Below are 20,154 nucleotides of genomic sequence, written 5' to 3' on the forward strand. Positions count from 1 at the left end.
AAGCTTCTCTAAGAGGTAATTTTGGCCTTACCTGCAAATATCGTGAGGCCTACTTCAGGTGATAGTTCCCATTCCAGTGGAACGTGCTAAATGTTCACTAAAAAAGGATTTATGCTGTGGTACCTCCTCTCCAGGCTCCCCAGCCACACATGCAGGGAGGAATGTTTTGGTTCTCTGAAGCCCAGATGCTCAGTCTGGGACCTGGGATCAGCAGCATTGGCTTCACCTGAAGCTGGTGAGAAATGCGGGCGCTCAAGCCCCACCCCAGCCCTGCTGAGTTAAATTCTTCATTTTAACAAGATGCCCAGGTGACTCGTGCACGCTAACACTTTAGAAGCAACTGCTGCTTTTTAATTAACAAGACCATCAGCAGGTTTCAGGAGCCAAGCAGAAATCTATCCCGGACTAAGTTAACCTGAGACTGACACCTGACATAGGCCATCTAAGTCCTTTTCGTGCACATTTTATGAGTTCTTGCTCATTGTTACATAAGACAAATAATCCTGGACTGTATTTTCTTGATTTTGCAGAAAACTGGATTTAATTTTTATCTCACTAGCTGAATTATACCTCAAATTAATTATTCATATATTTCTCCAGTTTGGTTCTGGGCATCATAAGCAAATAACAGCAGATGAATATACGACTGATGATTCCCCTAGTACAATTCTGTATTCAAATATATTCTCATCATTTGTGAAAGGTCTCTTGAAATTAAATACTATTTTCAGAAATGCTAGTGATGTGTATGTGAAGCCACCATATACACAGGTTTAACACACCAGACATTGTGTTGAGTCCTTTGTATACATTATCTAATTTACCTCAATTACATACCACTAGAACTATTTTACAGATAAGATGAAGCTCACAGGTTACCAACTTGTCTAAGATCACACATCTGTTAAATTAAGACAAACCTCAGATGTAAATCCAAACCAAAAAGACACACTGACCATAACTATTATGCCCATGTGTTCCCCAAAATGCTCTCACTGTAAGATTCAGAGTCAAATGGGTACTAAAGGCTAAGAGAATTCCTGCGAAAATAAAATATCTTGACTTTGCTTAATAGAGTATCACTCGGACTTATTTGCTCATGGAGTTCTCTCCTTTCCCCAAACCTATAAACCACTGTTAGGCCATCCTTTTGACATGTACTATGATATATCAACCTTTACATTTTAAAAATGTTTTTGGAATCCCCTAGCACTCAAAAAATGTAAGGTATATTAGTTAGATATGCTCCAAGGAGGAATTCAAATGCTTGCATGTCAGAGTTACAAGCAGAACTGGTAATCCCAAAAATTTTACCAGGAAAATTAATTTCTGAACTACAATTATTTCCATATTGTCAGAGGTGCTTTGCTTAAAAAAATGGAGGGACCTTCTAGAGTACAAAGAATCCAAATGAGGAAAGCAAATTAAGGTGTTATATGATATTTTCAAAGTATACAAATATAATATATGGATATTATTTTTTAAAGATATAAAATACTTTTACAGATGCTAACAGTCCTCACTACCCAGCCTAGGAAAGAAAGTTAGAAAATCAGGTTGCTCCAATAGTCTTAAGATTACACGACAGGTATACTATTCCAAAGGATATCAGCTCTACTCTTAGAAGACTCTTGTATTAGATCTAGACTTACAAGAAAGGAAAGCAGATCTCCATAGAGGCAGTCATATAATCTGGCTAGTCAGCATAGACTCAAACTGCATTTGAATCATGTGCCAACATAAACACCAAGAAACTTCTTTAGGTCTTCTAAAAGCAAGCAGTAGTATTTAAAAAATAAAGCATTGAGTTCAGATAGGTTAAACAAAGAAATTTAGGGGAAAATGGAAGGATTGTATTTACAAGTATTTTTTAATTATCCACAGGCAATCAGACTACTGTCTAATTCATACACAGCGCATTTCAATTTATTTTCATTTGGACAGTATTCTACAATCTTAACTCTACATGCAGTTATCAGTCTAGTTAGAACTTAAAGGAAACTTTTTCTTAACCGCAGTACGTAAGTATTCTCTAATCCAAAAGATTTCAAACAAGAAATGACAAACTCAGAAAAGAAGCAACTCCATTAGCCTCAGATTATCGGAGCGCGGAATGGTCAACTGGGAAGAGAAATACCAGTAAAATAAAAGGGTAAAAAGGTGTATAGCTTTCTAAGTCTTCTTTCTGAATGTGTTTTAACATTTCAAGACAGTATAAATACCCTTATTTAAGCAGTCAGCAAAATGGTCAACAGCCTCTCTTCCCCGTCAAATACTCCAAAGTCCTTCACACTTGTACCACTTATTCCCCATTTATGCCACCCCACAACCACCGCCAGGTTCCTGCTTTCCCTTCTCTGCCCCAGGAAGATGAGCCCAGCTGTCTGCATCTCTACAAAGCCCTTGCTGGCAGGCTGGCTTCCAGCTGGGTGTGGTCAATAGGCTGCACTGGCAGATCAGATCAGATAGAGGACACAGTATTTCTTTCTGACTTCCTCCTTGTCCTGACAACACATTTCTGGAAATAGCTGCCTCCCATGACAACCCCAGCCCCACCAAGCAACCCGCTTTTTTTTTAAATATACATTTTATTAATTACACTCTTACAGTTGTTCCAATTTTCCCTCTTGATCTCCTTCATCCAGTATCCCCCATTCCCTCCGGCAATTCCCCCTACTTAGTTCATGTCCATGGGTCATGTATGTAAATCCTTTGGCTTCTCCCTTTCTTATAGTGTTCTTAACATCCCTGTCTATTCTGTATCTACCAATCTGTACTTCTTAATCCTTGCACTGTTTTCCCCATTCTCTCCCTTCTCCCTCCCAACTGACAACCCTTCAAATGATCTCCATACCTATGATTCTGTTCCTGTTCTGGTTGTTTGCTTAGCTTGTTTTTTATTTATTTATTTTTAATTTTTCTGACAATTTTATTTATTTTACTTATTTTTAGAGAGGGGAAAGGAGAAAGAGAGGGAGAGAAACATCACTGTGTGGTCGTCTCTCACGCGCCCCCAACTGGGGACCTGACATGCAACCTAGTCATGTGCCCTGACTAGGAATTGAACCAGCAACATTTGGTTCGCAGGCCGATGCTCAATCCACTGAGCCACAGCAGCGTTGCTTAGTTTGTTTTTTAGATTCAGTTGTTGATAATTGTGAATTTATTGCCATTTTAATGTTCATAGTTTTGATCTTCTTTTTCTTAAATAAGTCCCTTTAACATTCATATGAAGAAAAAAGAATCCAAAAAATAAAACGAGGATAGTGTAAGAAGCCTCTGGGACAATTTCAAACATACCAACATTTGAATCGCAGTGCTGCCAGAAGGAGAAGAGAAAGAGCAAGAAACTGAAAACTTATTTAAAAAAATAATGAAAGAAAAGTTCCCTAATTTGGCAAAAAAAAAAACAGACATACAAGTTCAGGAAGCACAGAGTCCCAAACAAGATGGATGTAAAGAGGCCCACTCCAAGACACATCATAATTAAAATGCTAAAGGTTAATGATAAAGAATCTTAAAAGCAGCAAGAGAAAAGATGAGTTATCTACAAAGGAGTTCCCATAAGACTATCAGCTGATTTCTCAAAAGACACTTTGTAGGCAAGAAAGGACTGGTAAAAAGTATTCAATGTGATGAAAAGCACAGACCTACAACCAAGACTACTCTATCCAGCAAAGCTATCATTCAGAATGGAAGAGCAGATAAAGTGCTTCCCAGACAAGGTAAAGCTAAAGGAGTTCATTATCACCAAGCAACCTGTTCTTAATGTTCTCACTCTCCCTGAGACCTAGTCACTCTTTCCCCTTGTCCTCCCCACTCTAATGGCAGTAACAGCTTCAGGCTGTGGCTAATCTTTCCACAGCTCATCATTGCTTGTTTCTTCCATCAAGGTTGCCCTTATCTCTAAGCAATCCTTTAACTTCTTTTTAGTTGAAGTATCCACGGTGAATTTTCTTCCTGCAGAACTCACACCAGTTTACTATCTCAAAGCCTTTGTGCATTTTGTGTTCAATCCACCACAATCAGGTGTTCCAATTTTATCATCTCCTCAGAGGGGCTTCCCTGATCACCAAATCTAATATTAGCTCCTACCTCAAATGCTCTTCGGTCCCTTCCATTTTTACTATCTCTCTTTCTTAGAAATTAAGCTCCTAAAAAGCAGGAACCTAGCTAGATTAACTTGTCCACTTCATACCCAGTTCACAGCACAGTATCTCATAAATATTAAGAGCTAAAAACTTTTCGTGAAATGAAGTAGTTCCAAATCAAACTTAAAAAAATGTAAGTTCCTTCCGGTTTATTTATTAAAGCAAAAGAGTTTCAAGAAAAACTCCAAGTCTCAGGATGTTATTCCCATAAATGCCTTCAAAATGAATGCAAATGTATCTGGTAGAACATAACTTAAAGAGTATTCTTGCCTAAAACACTACTTCTCACTTGTTTTCTGTAGCAATACAACAATTGATTGTATTTCTACATGGCACACACTCTCAAAGCCTAATCAGATGATGGGCTATGGCAAAAGGTTTAACAGGACCAGATTGTTTTCAGTCCACAGGAGTCAGCTCTGGCCCTTACTACTTTCAAGAAAAGCAACAGTAAATATGAGAAGTTATCATACAGTATCCTAGGGAGAGCCTTGACTCTCCTTTTATTTATCTTTTTAAAGTAAGACCCAGCAAGCATTAACAACACTTCACTGTGAACCACAACTACCAGAGAGCCCCATAACCCAACATTATAAATGTGAACTAAAGAGTCATTCATTTGATCAAAATCTGATCTATTATGAATCAGAATAATGAGACAAACTGGTGAGTTAATATAAGTATATTAGTTTCATGTTAAGCTTTTCTAATGATCACTTCAATAAGAATTACAGTTAATAACTAAATGCCCAAAATAACTTTATATAAAACTTTAGCTCTAAGTTAATATATTCAGCTAAACATCTTTTCATAAATAATCTGCTTCCATTTTCCACATAAACATACTGATAATTCCTGGAATAAAGAGTTCAATAATTACACTTGACTCAATTCTAACTTTTATTAAAAAATGAGAGACATCAAGAACAATTTATATACAACTACACAATGTTTTCAACAGCTTTCCTATTCCGACTAAAGCCTTTGATTTAAAATGTCTACATGATATGTGCTTACCCAGGCTTGGGACCATCAGACTTTACTTCACATGTGACTCCAGCAGTTCTATTGCACAATGATCCACATAACACTGCATATTTGTTTAGTTTAGCCTGTGTTGTATAAAGTGCTATTCATGGGTGGGGAAGTAATAAAGCCTATAAAAACTGAAATTCTCCATGATATTTTCTATTTGGGTTGTGTGTGGGGGGGGGTGTACTAATTTTGTGCTATCAACCAACCTGAATGACAGCTTTCCATTAAAAAATATATAGTAAAAAAAAAAAAGGCCTAAGAATTTCTGTTAGTCTATTAAAATGTCAAAAGCTTTCCAAAATGATGAGAGCTAAATGTATAATAGTCTGGTTCCTAATATTTTAACTTTAGGAAACTAACCAGTTTAAAAACAACTTAAGAAAAAACATGTCTCAAAAATTAACATAAAATTTAGATAAAGTAATTCTTCAAATTAAGAGAATTTTTGAAGATTCACAGTCATTATGATTTTAGTTATTACTCCTAAACAGATTTGTATTTTTACTTGGTTATTATTAACCAATGCTCATTACCATGAGCCACAGAAAATGCCATACAGCTGACCAGTTAAGTTATTCCACATCTTACAATATATTTAATTAACTAAAAATAAATCATGAACTTTGTAAAAATGTAAACATAAACCAGGACAATCTGATATGTAATATTTGTGCCAAAAAAATGGAAATTGTAAAACACAGTAAGAAGGGATTAAAAAAAAAAACAAATATGACAAATATCAATGTATCTTCACTGATATTTATGAAAAATAATTAAGTGCAAATATCATAAAGAAACTAAGAAAAACTGAAGACAAGTTTTTCTGAAAAAAAATTATATAAAATGAAGAGCTTAATGTGTTAACCACTAACTCTGTTACCTGCAAGAAACTGTTTACTATACATGCATGAATGGGCATTACAGATAAGAAAATGCTCTTAAATGTCTTTAAGAACACAGTTTATGGTCTTAATAAAAAAGAACAGCAGTATTTATTTTCTAGGCAATATACTCTTAACATTCATTACACACCTCAAAATACATAATTTTCCATTTAAATATATTACCATTTCTATGGTCTTTTCTTTTTCTTTATCTATACTTTTGTTTTCTTTTTAAAAACAAATGCAAGACACAATGCTTAGTACTAATTTCTATCCATAAGGCATTTAAAAAACATCTGAGGACATAAACATGATATAAAAGTGAAAAACCAAACACAAAAGCTGCTTAATAAATTATTTGTCTGCATTCCCCCCAAAAAGGAAAGTAAGCATCAGCAACACCAGCTAACATAAATAAATTAGATTTCCTGTTCATAAGAAAGAAAGACATTTCAGTGTGACCTGTTTGTGAAAGGCAGAAAGAAACATGGAAGAAGTAAGGCTGTTTAGGTTTTCTGTGCTTTAAGAAGAAACGTACACAAAACACAAGTGTGGCGACAGAATACTTAGGTGATATGTAATTAGTCACAGAGGTTAACACCAAGGCATTATTTTGCTTACATTTTTCATTCTAAGTCACATCACATGCTTAAACTACAGGTCCTCTTGGTATTCTAGATATTTTGCTGTGATGAGTTCTTCAAGTTGAATTCCTCCACTGCCCATTAATGCAAACGCTGGATACATTGTATGCGAACAGTCCACTTGGCGCTCATAAAGGCATTTCATGTGATCCATGTCATAGAAACTCACTTTGCCTTTATCGTAGTCAAGGAAAATCCCTATACTTGTTGGCATGGGAAGAACTCTATTTTCGGGTTCATTAGAAGAAGTAGGCGACTTCGGTATAAAAAATTTCTTCATGCCGATAGTAACTAATGTAAAGGGTTGTGAAGAATCAAAAGAGGCATCTTCACTTCCACTGTCATGCCCACTGTCTTGCTCGTATCTAAAACACAACACACAAAGTAGAATCTTATCTGTATCATTATCCATAGGCCTTCAAGTATCATTGAAACATTTTACAAGACAATATACAATGATTTAAAATTAAAATAAATTATGTCAAAAACTTTCTATTAAAACAAAAACATAAGGATTACACATTGCCATTCAGAATTATACCAACACACTCACCCTAATTTCTTTCTTAAAGCACTTTTACCTAGATATATACAAAGATGAGAACCTAAAAAATTATTTTGGCCTATCAGAAATAAAGCAGGAGAACAAGGATTGAAGGACTTGTCAAAGATTAAATATTTATAGATGTGTGCCCTAATCCAAGGAATTACAAACTAAATAAATAGCCCTGGCCAGGTGGCTCAGTTGGTTAAAGCATCATCCCATATACCAACTGCTCAGGGCACATACAGAAGGCAACCAATCAATGTTTCTCTCTCTCTCTCTCCCCTCCCTTCTCTCTAAAATCAATAAACTTATCCATGTGTGAGGATTAAAAAATTAACAAATAGGCACTATATGATAATACTGAAGAAAAAAGCGTATTTTATTCTTCTAAAGAACTCTTTTTCAATTGAGATTTCTACATGGATCTATGTTAGCAAGTATTATGAACGTTTTGTTCCTTGTAGTATAAAACAGTAGCAGCTTATAGAAAATTTTGATATCAAGTTCCTTCCATTTTTTTCCTATGCTTTTCATAATTTGTGATCATTTGACATCAACCATTTTAGTGTTTTTTACTCCTAAAATTCCTCATGTTACATACTTTTTAAATATAATTAAGTTAATACTAATATTCTATCAAATGGACATGCCACTATGTTTAATTAACCATTTCTCTAATACAATTTTCATTGTTATGTAAATTTCTCATCTTTGTGCAAAAATTTTTCCTATCACTCAGATTGCTGACGTGAGAGTCTGTTCATGCAAGTGGTCAAAAATCATCTGTCTGAGCTAGCTCACCTTACATCATCTAAAAAAATTAAACCACACAATCTCCATTAAAGAGTCAATCTCTTAGGAAATTGAAATTCCTTGCTGTGAAAACATGTTGCCCTGACCTAACTTTGTAAAGTACTGATGGGAAGTTTAAAGATATTGTGTACTAAAAGAAAAGAACAACGTGTATCAATTATGAAATATAGCAATTAGAGACTTTCACAATATATGTATTTTTTATCACATAATTAAGGTAACTGATATGACTTTCAAAATTTAAAACTGCAAAGTTATATCATAATCAAGAGGTATCCAAAACAGACTGACTTACTCATGCCATCATAAATTAACTGTTAAATCTCATTATTTCCCTGTGTGAATAAAGAAACCTGACTCCTTTTCTTAGCCAACTATATCAACATAGCCCAAACTCCATTGTCAAGCTTACCTTGCTAAATAAGCATATTTACTTTTAAAAGAATTATCAAGTTCTAGAGCAATAAAAAAATGTACCTTGGACTAACTGCATCCCGGGGAGAACGGAGCCATTCTTGTAGTTTGTCACTGGAAGCAACTCCCGCTTTTACCAGGTACGAATACGGCTCCACACGAAAGGCCCAGAAGTGTTTCCCTTTAGTGATCCCCACATCTCCAATGATGTAGTCTAAACTCGTGTAACAGCCCACTTGGACACGTTCTGCAGCAAGCAGGAGATTAAATCCAGCTCCGCTCTCTACACGGTCTCTCTTCAAGTTCAACAAGAGGTGTTCATTATTGTAGCCACATTTTTCATCGAAGAGGAAACTGAAAACTGTCCATAAAGCTTAAAATTAGTCTGAGAAATATTTATTAACATATTTATAACTTAGTTTTTCAAACCGAAATTACTGAAAAGAGACAAGATGTATCGTATCATACTACCCTAGACCAAACTATAACAAACCAAAATGCCAACTTAGAAATAACTTCCAGTAAATTTTCTATACCTGAAAATCTTTAGAAACCTCAAAGGCAGAAGAAATTATTTTAAATATGAAAAAATTTATGAATGTGGTTCCTTGGAATAGATATAGCAAATCTATCCTAAGTTTTTCACACTATTGTATCTGTCTTTTACCCTTAAAATAAAGTATACATTTTCATATTTTCTTAAACATTTACTCCAAATTTTATAAATCTGAAAAATATCAGCAATATTAATAACATCTTTTCCTTATTCATCCATATGGTAGACATGAAAAACAGTAGAGAGTGTAAGAAGAGAAAGCACAGGCTTTGTGTTCAGAGAGACAAAGGTTTGAATCCCTACTCAAGCATTTCATTAACCTTAACTTTCTCAACTAGAGAATGGAGGTAATACCACTTCTCATGAGTCTCTATCAACTTAAATCCATTAAGCGTAACACTGGCTGCTAGCCCAAAACCCGGGGACAATCCAAATGTCCATCAACAGATAAAGGAATAAAGAAGATGTGGTATATACATACAACGGAATATTATTCAGCTTAAAATAGGAAGAAAATTCTGATACATACTACATGAATGAACCTTGAAATCTGCCAGTCACAAAAGGACTATATGAATCTACTTACATGAGATACCTAGAACAGGGAAATTCATAGAGGCAGAAAGTAGAAGAGGTTACCAGGCTCTGCGAGGAGGGAGGATGGAGAGTTACTGTTCAATGGACACAGAGTTTCAGTTTGGAAAGAAGGAAAAATTCTGGAGATGTGAGCGGTGGTGGTTGCACAACATGGTTAGTGTACGTGATGCTACTGACCTGTACAGCGCTGGGGTGCACATGTGAAATTAATATAATAATGTATGTCAACCACAATTGAAAAAATTTTTGTATGATTTCAAAAATTGTTAAAATGGTAAAATTTTAACTTTATTACACCACATTTTTCAAAACTGCCTACTAGCTAAAATCATTCTGCATACGCAGCTGGCCATTCTTCCTGGTAATGCTACGGTCCCAATGTGGTAAGTCATGCCTCCTCTTGATCTCAAAAGTCTCCCAGTTTGCAAAATAAACTTAAATGGTCACCCTATTCATAATGGCTTCTCTCAGAGAAAAGGAAGGCAACTTGTAACATTTCCTTTCCTCCTTCCCCCTCCACTCTGTTACTGAAAACAGCAGCTATTTCAGGTTTTTTTTTCCTCCACTTTTAGTCACAGACTAGAAAAGACAGGTGAAACTGCATAAACTACAAAATATTTATTTTGTAGCTGCAAATCCATCCTAAAACTCTCCATTGGATTTTATTAAGATTCAAGAAAACCAATCTTAACCAACCCTATTTATTTGTATTCTAATTTTTTTTAATTTGCCACAATGTGTATGAAAAACAAAGAACTGGATATGTACACTTTGAACAAAAAGGGGAGGAAGGATACACTGCACAAAATATGGGCAGGGGTGATGTGATCTAAAATCAACCAACAGGGAAAAAAGTTTTCCTATGAAGCAAAATGAGCACAACCTGGTCTAAGTGTCTCTCGTCCATGCAAACACTGTAGCGAACATCAACTAACTGTAAATGGTTTCCATTCTATAAAAATCTAAAGTCACACTCTAAGTATTATCAGTGGGTTTTAACTTGAAACAGGGAGGGAGTGTAGCTGGGCAGGAGGAGTTTTAACATGGAAAGAAAGCTAGCCATATGGTTCTAATATATCCCCATGTGCTCGGAATCACTGCATTAGACAGTTCAGGCAAGTCTAAATTAGTGTAATCAAAATTATATTTCATATTATAGCAATAAATTTTTAAAATATCTACCTATACCCTATGTTCTAGAGTTCTGTAAACTGATAAAAAATATATAGAATTATACTATTTAAATCTTGTCAGTAGCACTTATGCTATTTTAATCCCAAAGAGCCCTGCTCCCTCAAATGTCTTCCTTTCATGTTTTACTTTATTTGGTATCAATCAAAAATGTAATACTCTCCTCAGCCTACATGGTGAAATTCAAGTAATCGGTCTATTTCTAAATCATTGTAGGCCTACACAGACACATTGCCCAGTTCATTTTTTATCAAGGTCTCCTCTGACTGTGTGTTTTTTTATTCCCAATGGTCACAATACCTGGAGCTGGAGGAGTATGAAGAATCAACTCTCTGCTGCAAGGGCTGCATATGGAACCCTTGTAGGCTCTTACTCTGAAAGCATATTTACAGTTACTCTCAAGTTCTGAAACAACTTTACTTGTGCCACAAACTTCTATCTCATTCCAAGACACCATTTCTTCATCTCTATTAATCTTCCGATATTCGAGGATATAACTGTCAGCTTTTTCCTTTTCTGGATGGTGCCAATTTATCAAAGCATTGTTATAAACTTTGCTCTGTTCCTCATTGATCTCTGGCACATCTATGCCTGAAAATAATCATGACATAGAAAACAATGTTAAAATACCTTTAAAGGACCTACGTTTTCCTTAATGAAAATGACATATTGACAATATTTAAAACGATTTCTGTACAGTCCAATTTTATAAATTTATAATTCTATGTATGAGAAAAAAAATAATTCCGGAATATATGACACCATGGATGGACACTGCAGATCTGCTAAGTAAAATAAGCCAGATATAGAAAGACAAATACTGATTGCATGATCCAGGTATCTAAAATAGTCATTCATAAAATCAAAGGCCGGAACGGTGGTTACCAGAGGTTGGGGGAGGGAGAAATGGGCAGTTATTAGTTGACAGGCATGAAGTTCCAGTTAAGCAAGATGAATATGCTCTGAAGATAAACAGTACAACACTGGACCTAGTCAACTACTGTCTGGCACACTTAAAGTCTGCTAAAAGAATAGATTCTCATGGTAAGTGTTCTTACTACAAAATAAAAAATAAAAGAGATTTAAAAAGGCATATTTATGTTTATAACTGAAAAGGGAAAGAAGAATGAAAAGTAAGACAATAATTGAAGACTCAACTTCTGTTAACACCATAAATAAAAGTTTGTTTTTTTAAATAAGCAATAATGTATTTGTTAGATACTGCTATACCCATTTCTAATCATTATACAGAACAACTTCACAGCTGAAATCACAATTTCCTTTGGAAGTAGTACTATTAACTGAACATTTTAATTTTGTAAAAGATAATTTGTTGATTCTTTACAGATATCAAAGCTCATCTTCTATTTTCATACATCAAAATTCTGATGTAGAGTACGTTAGGCCTTGCCATAAATAAAAAATTTAATTACACGCCTTCAATTTCCACCTACTGATTAACAATCCTCAACTTTAAAATGTTAATTTGTATACTCCTATAAACAATCATTTTAATAAATATTTTAAAATCCAAGTTTGGTGAATATAGCAAAAAACTTCAATGTAACATTACACAATTTTCTTTCATATTTTCTTCCATACAGTTGCAAAGCAATTTAAACAAATTTTTCTTGGTAGAAACTTGATTTTTATAAGAAAATTAGAGACTACATAAAACATGCAAAAAATTTAAGTAACTCAAAAGATAATCACTACTATAATTTTGTGTAGGTCCTTCCAGTATTTTTCTCCCAGTGGCTTCTAATTTTTCACTAAAAATATGATTAAAACATGTTACAGCCAAATCATTGTGCATATCCATAATCCTTTCCATAGGATAAATTCCAGTAAGTTTAATTATTTGGGTAATATGGTAACGAGCTATAAAAGTTACACGGGCACACACACATATAAACAAACACACATTTTTATCAAATCACAGAGAGGTGTACGAAAAGGAAAAGTAGGGGTCCCCTCCTTCTCCTTACTCCCCCACTACAGGCAGCAATGTATAAGCATGTCTGGGTATGGTGCATTTATGCAACCATCATGAGACCTAGAAAGTCATCCATAATATATTTTAAAGTGAAAAGAGAAAAAAGAAAACACTGGTTACAAAATAATATGACTAGTGTGACCCACCAGACATCCCTTCCTTTTTTTGGAAACATACCTTACCATAAAAAAATAGGCTTGCAGGAAAAAATGACGAGACATTCCTCAGCCAAAAGGCGGGTGCCTAGCTTCCACTGCTATATACTCAATAACACACCTTCCACTTCACCTTTCCAAAGACTGTTTTGGGATACCCAGGGTAGGGAAGACCTTGTGTTACTAAGTGAACTATTGTATATGAAAACCAATTCAAGTATACCTTTTGGGAAAAGAGTATAGGATATAGCATTTGAAACAGCAACAGATATATATATATATGTGTGTATGTGTGTGTGTGTGTGTGTGTGTGTGTGTGTGTGTATAGAAAAGCAAGGCTGTCATAATAAACAAGACAAGGATATATCTGAAAGGAGATTCCAGTTTAGATTGGAAAAGAGAGGAGGTCACGGTAATAATCCTTCAGTTTTTAACTTTTAACAAATTCATGCATGTATACCTATATAGTAATTAGACTAGAAGTATACCCTTCTAAGGACTGTAATTGTTCACCATCACTAGAAGAGAAATCAAAGGGGGATGAAAAGGTGAGAATAAAAGAGGAAAGGAAGAACTCCCTGCAGGGAAGCAGCAAAACACATGTAAGCAAGTCTCTGACTTGTACCCTCCTCCCAAAATTCATGTTTAGTTCTAATCCCCAGCACCTCAGAATGTGACCTTATTGGAGATAGGTTCTTTACAAAGGTAAGTAAATTAAAATGAGGTCACTAGAGTGGGCCCTAATGCAATATAACTAACATGACTGGTGTCCTGATAAAAAATTTGGACACAGATGTGGAGAGAAGACCGTGTGAAGACAGGAAGGTGACTATCTGAAAGCCCAACAGGAGAGGCCTCAGAAGAAACCAAGCCTGCCAACACCTTGATCTCAGACTTCCAGCCTCCAGAATCATAAGAAAATATATTTCTGTTGTTTAAGGTACCCACTCTAGATATTTTATTTTGGCAGCCCTAGCAAACTAACACAGCAAGGTAAATAGTTAATCATCTTAGAGTCACTTTGAGCCTGCATATATCTAGGTTTCTGCCCTAGAAAAACTCACATACACATACAACCACTGTAGAAGATGTTCAATACAGCATTATTTACAACAAGAGAAAAAATAGAAACAATTGTTTATCAGTAGGGAAATGATTTATATAATGAAATATTATAAACAGTTAAAATATAGCTTTAAAGAAGAACTTTGTTTATTACCAAATATTTATCTTAAACTTAAATTTTTAGAAAGGCAATTTTTACGAAAAGGATACATACAATTCAATGCCATTTAGTGTTTAAAAAACAAACCAATAGAATATAGTTTTGTGTATAGAAAGTTTTAAAAACATAAATACAACATGATTTTAAGATATGATGGTTCTGGGCAACTGAGAAGCTATTTCATAATGTCCATCTGAAGAGAATTTGTTTTTTCTACACAATGCAAACTCAGACTAAAAGAGTGTGGTTTTGCCATTATTAAAACTCACCACTAGAGAAAAAGGATAACTCTCCAAGAATTTCTGTTTGCTTAGATGTATCAATAACATAATCTTCAAAAGAAGTCTGAGCCGCAGGTCGAAAGTTTTTCAAAGATTCCGTAGCTTTCTGTATTCTGTATTCAGACAGATATATTTTACATAAAAATTATTCAGTCAAAAGGCAACTTAGGCTAAGTATCTGCAATGTGATTAACAAAAGAAAACCACCCAATATTAAGAGTGAAGCAAGAGGTGCTTCACTTAACAACTAACTCCATTATGAATGAACTACTTGGTGCTAATGTGGGACCTACAGCAGCAGCACTTAATGACATCGCTAAGGGAACCTGTTCTAGGTTAAAAGTAAAATACCTGAGGTGGAGTTGTTTGGCTGTCTGTACAAAGCAAGACTGATCCGTCTCCTTAAGCACTTCTTGAGCATATCCCACAAGTCCATTGTTCTCTAGAAGCCCCTGATATTCTTCCATCTGAGTCTGAAATTTGTCTAATCTGAGTTTCTTTGAAGCATCAATTGCTTTCAAAACAGATGATTTCCTCTCTTCTAGAATTTCAAAGAGCTTTTCAAAATGTGTAATTGCATCTTCTTTAGCCCTGTCTCCATTACACTGTTATAAAACAAGAAAAGCATTACCAATGTATTTTCACAAAATAACCAAAACTCAATAAAACAAACCCAAATATTGTAAAGAAAATAAATTTTGTCTGACTCTGAAATTTGGAAGCAAGAAATGATTAGCAAGGAATGATCAGTAGGTAACTTTTATTTAGATATACATTGTAATTTTATAAAATTGCACCTTCCTTAAACTTTTATTCTCCAAAGTTTAGCAACAGAGAATATTTAATTAAATAAGGAAATCACTTCCCTCTATCATAGCTCTGATCACACTGCATCATAATTTATATTTTACATTTGTTTTCCTAGTCCCAAAAAAGCAAAAGTGAAATCTAATTTTGTACTCCCAGTTCATATACTACCCCCTAAATTTTGTAAATTAAAAAAATAGTTATCTAGATGAATATACAAACCAGTTTATCACTTACCTCTGTTTCTTTCATTAACAAGTTCAGTTCAGAAATTTGCCTCTTCACCTGGCTCTCTTTGCCGATAAGGTAATCAATATCCTTTGAAAGCTTTTCCTGTTGGAAAATATTAGTAACACAAATAAACAGAAATAGAAATTTAACACAGGCCTTGCAGAATCCTGTTTTTTTAAACAGTATTTCTTTAGCCTATGATGAACAGGCTATAGTGATTATAGTTACTAACCCAGGGTAAATAGTTTCTGGCCTTAACACAGAGACCCAGGTATATATAAGAGATTAAAAGCAGGCTGGACAAAAGAGCAATGTAGTACTATTCAGATTAGTCAAAAATCCTAAATAAACAGATAGTACATTTGTGATAGCTCTTTATCACTCCTAGAACTCTTCCTCCCAAGGTTTCTATTCCAAGTAAAGGGAAGGGTAGCAATTTAAATAGTATGGCCTACCACCAGGCTTTATAATTCACTTTCACACACACATACCCTGCCTCATACACACACACCCACATACACATACCCCACAAATAGTAACAAAGACGAGTCCAAAATTATCTTCAAAGCCCATCTCAGCCTGAATATTCATTAAATAGTTATACAATACATAATAATATGCAAGTGTAGATTTATAAAAAATAGAGCTCATTAAGCTTTTAGAGCTTACTGAAATAACTTGGTTTATGAAGTAGCCATTTTGAAATTAGTACAGTTTATCATAGATATAAAGCCATACATTTTAGTGAGATTCCCCAGTCCAACCCAGAAAAAAATAATACGTAATATGCCTCAAGTATTAAAAAACAAAACAAAAAACTCTGAAGCACCACAGTACAAAGTTAAAACAGTCAAATGTATTCAACCTCAATAAAGATAAGCACATTCAGAAAACACCTTCCCAGCTATAGCATTTACAGGATCTGAGCACAGTTGGTCACTGATGAAGACATGAATGAAAAGGGTGAGAAAAGAAGAGGGGCAGAGATCCAACTTTTAGGAATTTGAGGAGTCTCCTACATATTTCATCTGTCTATTTTTTTATTCAGACCATGTAACAGGGCAAGAGAACGCATGCAGGCATCAGAGTGGCAGGTCTCTGACAGGACCTGTCTGTAATTCTTTGGAACACCCAGAAATCAGGCACAGTGAGTTTTCTTGATGGCTCACTGGAGAGGCAGAGGAAGAAAAAAAAATCAGGTAAAGGAACAAGATTTCTGAAAAACAAAGGCAAGATGGAACCAAGAAAGAAACTTTAGGATGTTAAGGATGGGAAGAGACAGAAAATCTTGTGTCTTAACCCAGCATTTCACATATGAGGAAGCCAAAGCTCCCTCAGTACATCAGTCAGTCCCTGGCGAGAACCTCCTCACTGCACAGTTCCCCCAACACGTCCCTGTCAAGCCCATGCTGGGACCAGCTGTATGAGGTGCAGGTGGTGGCGTTCTTTTTAGCTACAGGAGAAAGTGAAAGAATTTGGCCATTTAAACTGAAGTAGGGCCTAAATTAGAAATACAAGACAGGCTAGAGAAGAATAGATGGCAGAATTCAGAAATACGGTCGAAGGTCTAAGAGCACTAGGGGTCACTCTTGGTGAGCTGTGACACTTAGACCTAAGTCTCTAGCCAGACAGCTTTCATCTGAGACGGCTCCAGGCTTCTCTGTCCCCAGACCTAGGCAGTCTGTGTTAAGACTAGATCTATTTTAAGTAAGAAGCAGAGTCCGCTTATTCATAGGTTTCAACGAAGTATAAGCACCAGGAACTGAGGATCAAGTAAAATGTAAAAACAAACAAACAAAAACAACAACCATGGCTCCTACCTTCAAGAAGTTCATTTAATGGGGGAAGCAGTTTTAAGTCCTTTAGATATATTAGGGGCGCAGTTCTCCAGGAACTAATCAGAGGCCGACTGCTCAAGGAACCCCAAATTGCTCAAAAGCTTTCCTCTAGAGCCATGATTCTCAAATGCTGCATGCATCCGTCTCTGACAACTAATACAGGATGCAGAGGCCCAAGTTCTTTGAAGTGGGAGAGGACCTGACATCCACAGTTTTGCAAGTGTTTCAGGTGATTCTAATACCCACCAAATTCAGAAAGCCATTGCCTCCATCTTTTAATCAGATCCTGAATCAAAGGTACCCAAAGAAACATTAGAGTCAACAACACAAAGAAGAAGAAAGAGTTTCATTCAACAAGTTCTCTGAATACCTTTTATGTGAGCAGGTTGGGAAAATAATATATAACCAATATAGTCCCTTGCTCTCATGGGTTATACAATTTTAAAGGTGATATCAGGTACATGTCTGAACTGTTCAGAATAAAGTGTTGGGAAGAAAAGGTACATAATGATACCCTTTAGGCAAGAGTCAAATTATTTCAGTGAATACGACAATACTATTCGCCAACGAATTTCACATACCTTAAAGTACAGAAGCTACATTATTTTCTCATTCAATGGGGACTATTTATAAGGATGTTTATATTTTATACTTTGCTAGGTTCTACTTCTAATCATTTGTCTAAAATCATAAACCCAGATGAAATAATAGTAGCTGAACAAGATTCTTAACTCCCTTCTAGAAATTCATAGAAATGAAGGAAAATAAAACTAGGAAAAATTCCTTAGTAAATATTCCTCCATAAAATGTCAGCTAACTACTGTAAATACAGTTATAGAGTGGACAATTGAAGATGAGCTAACAACCAATTTTCCTTAATGAGAAATCGCACAGATGTGTGAGAAGTTGAAAAAAATCCTAAAAAAATTTACTGACACCCAAAGTAGGAGAGGCATGGCCTTGAGGTGCGGCCAGACTGGTGGAAAGACAGTGAATACTCAACTGCAGCCTTTTTTCAAGGTGAAACAGAATCCCAAAGCCTCAGTGGTACAAGATGAGCAGAGGAAAGAGTAAACTGGGTTCCCCATGGGGGGAGCTGGGAAGAAATCCATATTAGGCCCTCTCCTGGGAGAGCAAGTCAACAAGCAAAGGCAAGCTATGAAAAAGATAGAACCACTCTCTTTTGAGTGTGTACGTGTGCACACTTCTGTCTCTCTGGAGATTAACAGGAGAGATGACCACATGTAAGGAAAAAAAATACGGGTGTCACCTAACAGAAGACCACCAGTAGCCGGAGTTATTGCTCTCAGTTATTAACTAGTTAAGCCAGATCACCCAAAAGTGACAGCACTTTCCAGAACCAAAAGGGCACCACCCACAAAACAACTTGCTAATAATTCTGAGAGGCCACACAATCCAACACGGTGTACTTGAATGAGAAGCCAGATCAAATAAAGAGGCAGAAGGGGAACTTGGCCCCTGCTTCAACACACAGTAAACAAAAACACAAAGTTATATAATGTGATACCCATTTCTCTTCTCTCTTTGCAACACTCAAGTGAGTAAAGGTGAACATAATAATATAACCTGTATTATGTAGCTCTCCAGCTTAAAAATCTAAAACCAAGTGAAAAGGAAGATCTAATGCACTCTGATTACCACTTTCAGAAACTGAAAAATCCATTGTGGAGTCTATTTTTTATTTTTCAAAATATTTTATTTATTTATTTTTAGCGAGAAGGGAAGGGACGAAGAAAGGGAGGGAAACATCGATGTGTGGTTGCCTCTCACTTGCCCCCAACTGGGTACCTGACCCCACAACCCAGGCATGTGCCCTGACTGGGAATCAAACTGGCAACCTTTTGGTTCGCAGGCCGGCACTCAGTCCACTGAGCCACACTAGCCAGAACTGGAGTCTATTTTTTAAAAAGTCTAAAACATATAGGAGAGAAATAACAGAATGTAAAGAATAGCTTAAGTGTATACTATTGTCAAAGATTTTACTCTAGGTAATAAAAACACTTTCTTGGACAACTTATATAAGATCAGAGCAATAAGCAACAAACAAAAAAGGTGTCCAAGTTATATTTAATTAGCAAACATTGGTACTACCAGTGGAGGGCATAATAGAATAACAAAGACTGGATTTTCTCTCTCACTTGAGGAAAATTTTTAAAGCCATCAGAAAATACTAAAGAGCTCTCAAGACACTGGTCATCAAGAAAGGAAAAGCTCTGAGAGATGGTAAACAAGATAAGCCCATGACTGCCCCCAGCTTACTGTCTGGAGAAGGTTTCCAAGACCAGTTGCAAAGAACTCAAGTGAAGCCTGTATGTCCAATGAATCGAAAGGATGAAGCTGAGAGTCCAGGTAGGCCAGAGTTTGTAAAGTGTGATTCCTAAGAACAGAGGGTTACAGAAGGAACTCCAGAGATGTACAATATACAGAGAGTATTGATCAATTCATAGTGGGAGAAAACTGCGAGAAGCCAGGGAAATAATCACCCAAAAGGATCAGAGGGAACAATTCTAGGAGCTCACACAAGACTGGGAATATTTTCTGCTTCCTACCAGCCAGACTAATTTCATGCGGCATTGGGAAGAGAAAATAAAGGTTTTTTATATCAACAGTCCAGTTAAAATTAGCTCTAGAACTTAATGTCGCTCTGTTCTGCCCAACAAAGCTTAAAATCAAGTCCCAAGAGGAACAACTGTTTCCATGTAAATAACTTAATCACATACCAGAAGAAAACTCAAGAATGTGTACGATACAAAAATATCCAGTGCACA

At 35.7% G+C, this 20,154-nt stretch overlaps 1 protein-coding gene across 1 annotated transcript in view; it reads right to left on the minus strand.

Moving 5' to 3' along the window:
- Positions 1 to 6,234: 6,234 nt before the first annotated feature.
- Positions 6,235 to 20,154, minus strand: part of TRIM36 (tripartite motif containing 36) — a 28,666-nt gene continuing 14,746 nt past the window's right edge. Inside the window, exons 4-9 of the mRNA XM_090279026.1 lie at positions 15,534 to 15,629; positions 14,841 to 15,094; positions 14,478 to 14,602; positions 11,133 to 11,423; positions 8,552 to 8,849; positions 6,235 to 7,079 (exon numbers count right to left, since the gene is read on the minus strand). Coding sequence (XP_090135152.1) covers positions 6,725 to 7,079; positions 8,552 to 8,849; positions 11,133 to 11,423; positions 14,478 to 14,602; positions 14,841 to 15,094; positions 15,534 to 15,629 — 1,419 coding nt within the window. The 3' untranslated portion in view covers positions 6,235 to 6,724. The remainder of the gene's footprint in view (positions 7,080 to 8,551; positions 8,850 to 11,132; positions 11,424 to 14,477; positions 14,603 to 14,840; positions 15,095 to 15,533; positions 15,630 to 20,154) is intronic.

This window comes from Furipterus horrens, unplaced genomic scaffold (assembly GCF_987537825.1).
Source record: "Furipterus horrens unplaced genomic scaffold, mFurHor1.1.pri manual_scaffold_5, whole genome shotgun sequence".
Classification (NCBI taxonomy): domain Eukaryota; kingdom Metazoa; phylum Chordata; class Mammalia; order Chiroptera; family Furipteridae; genus Furipterus; species Furipterus horrens.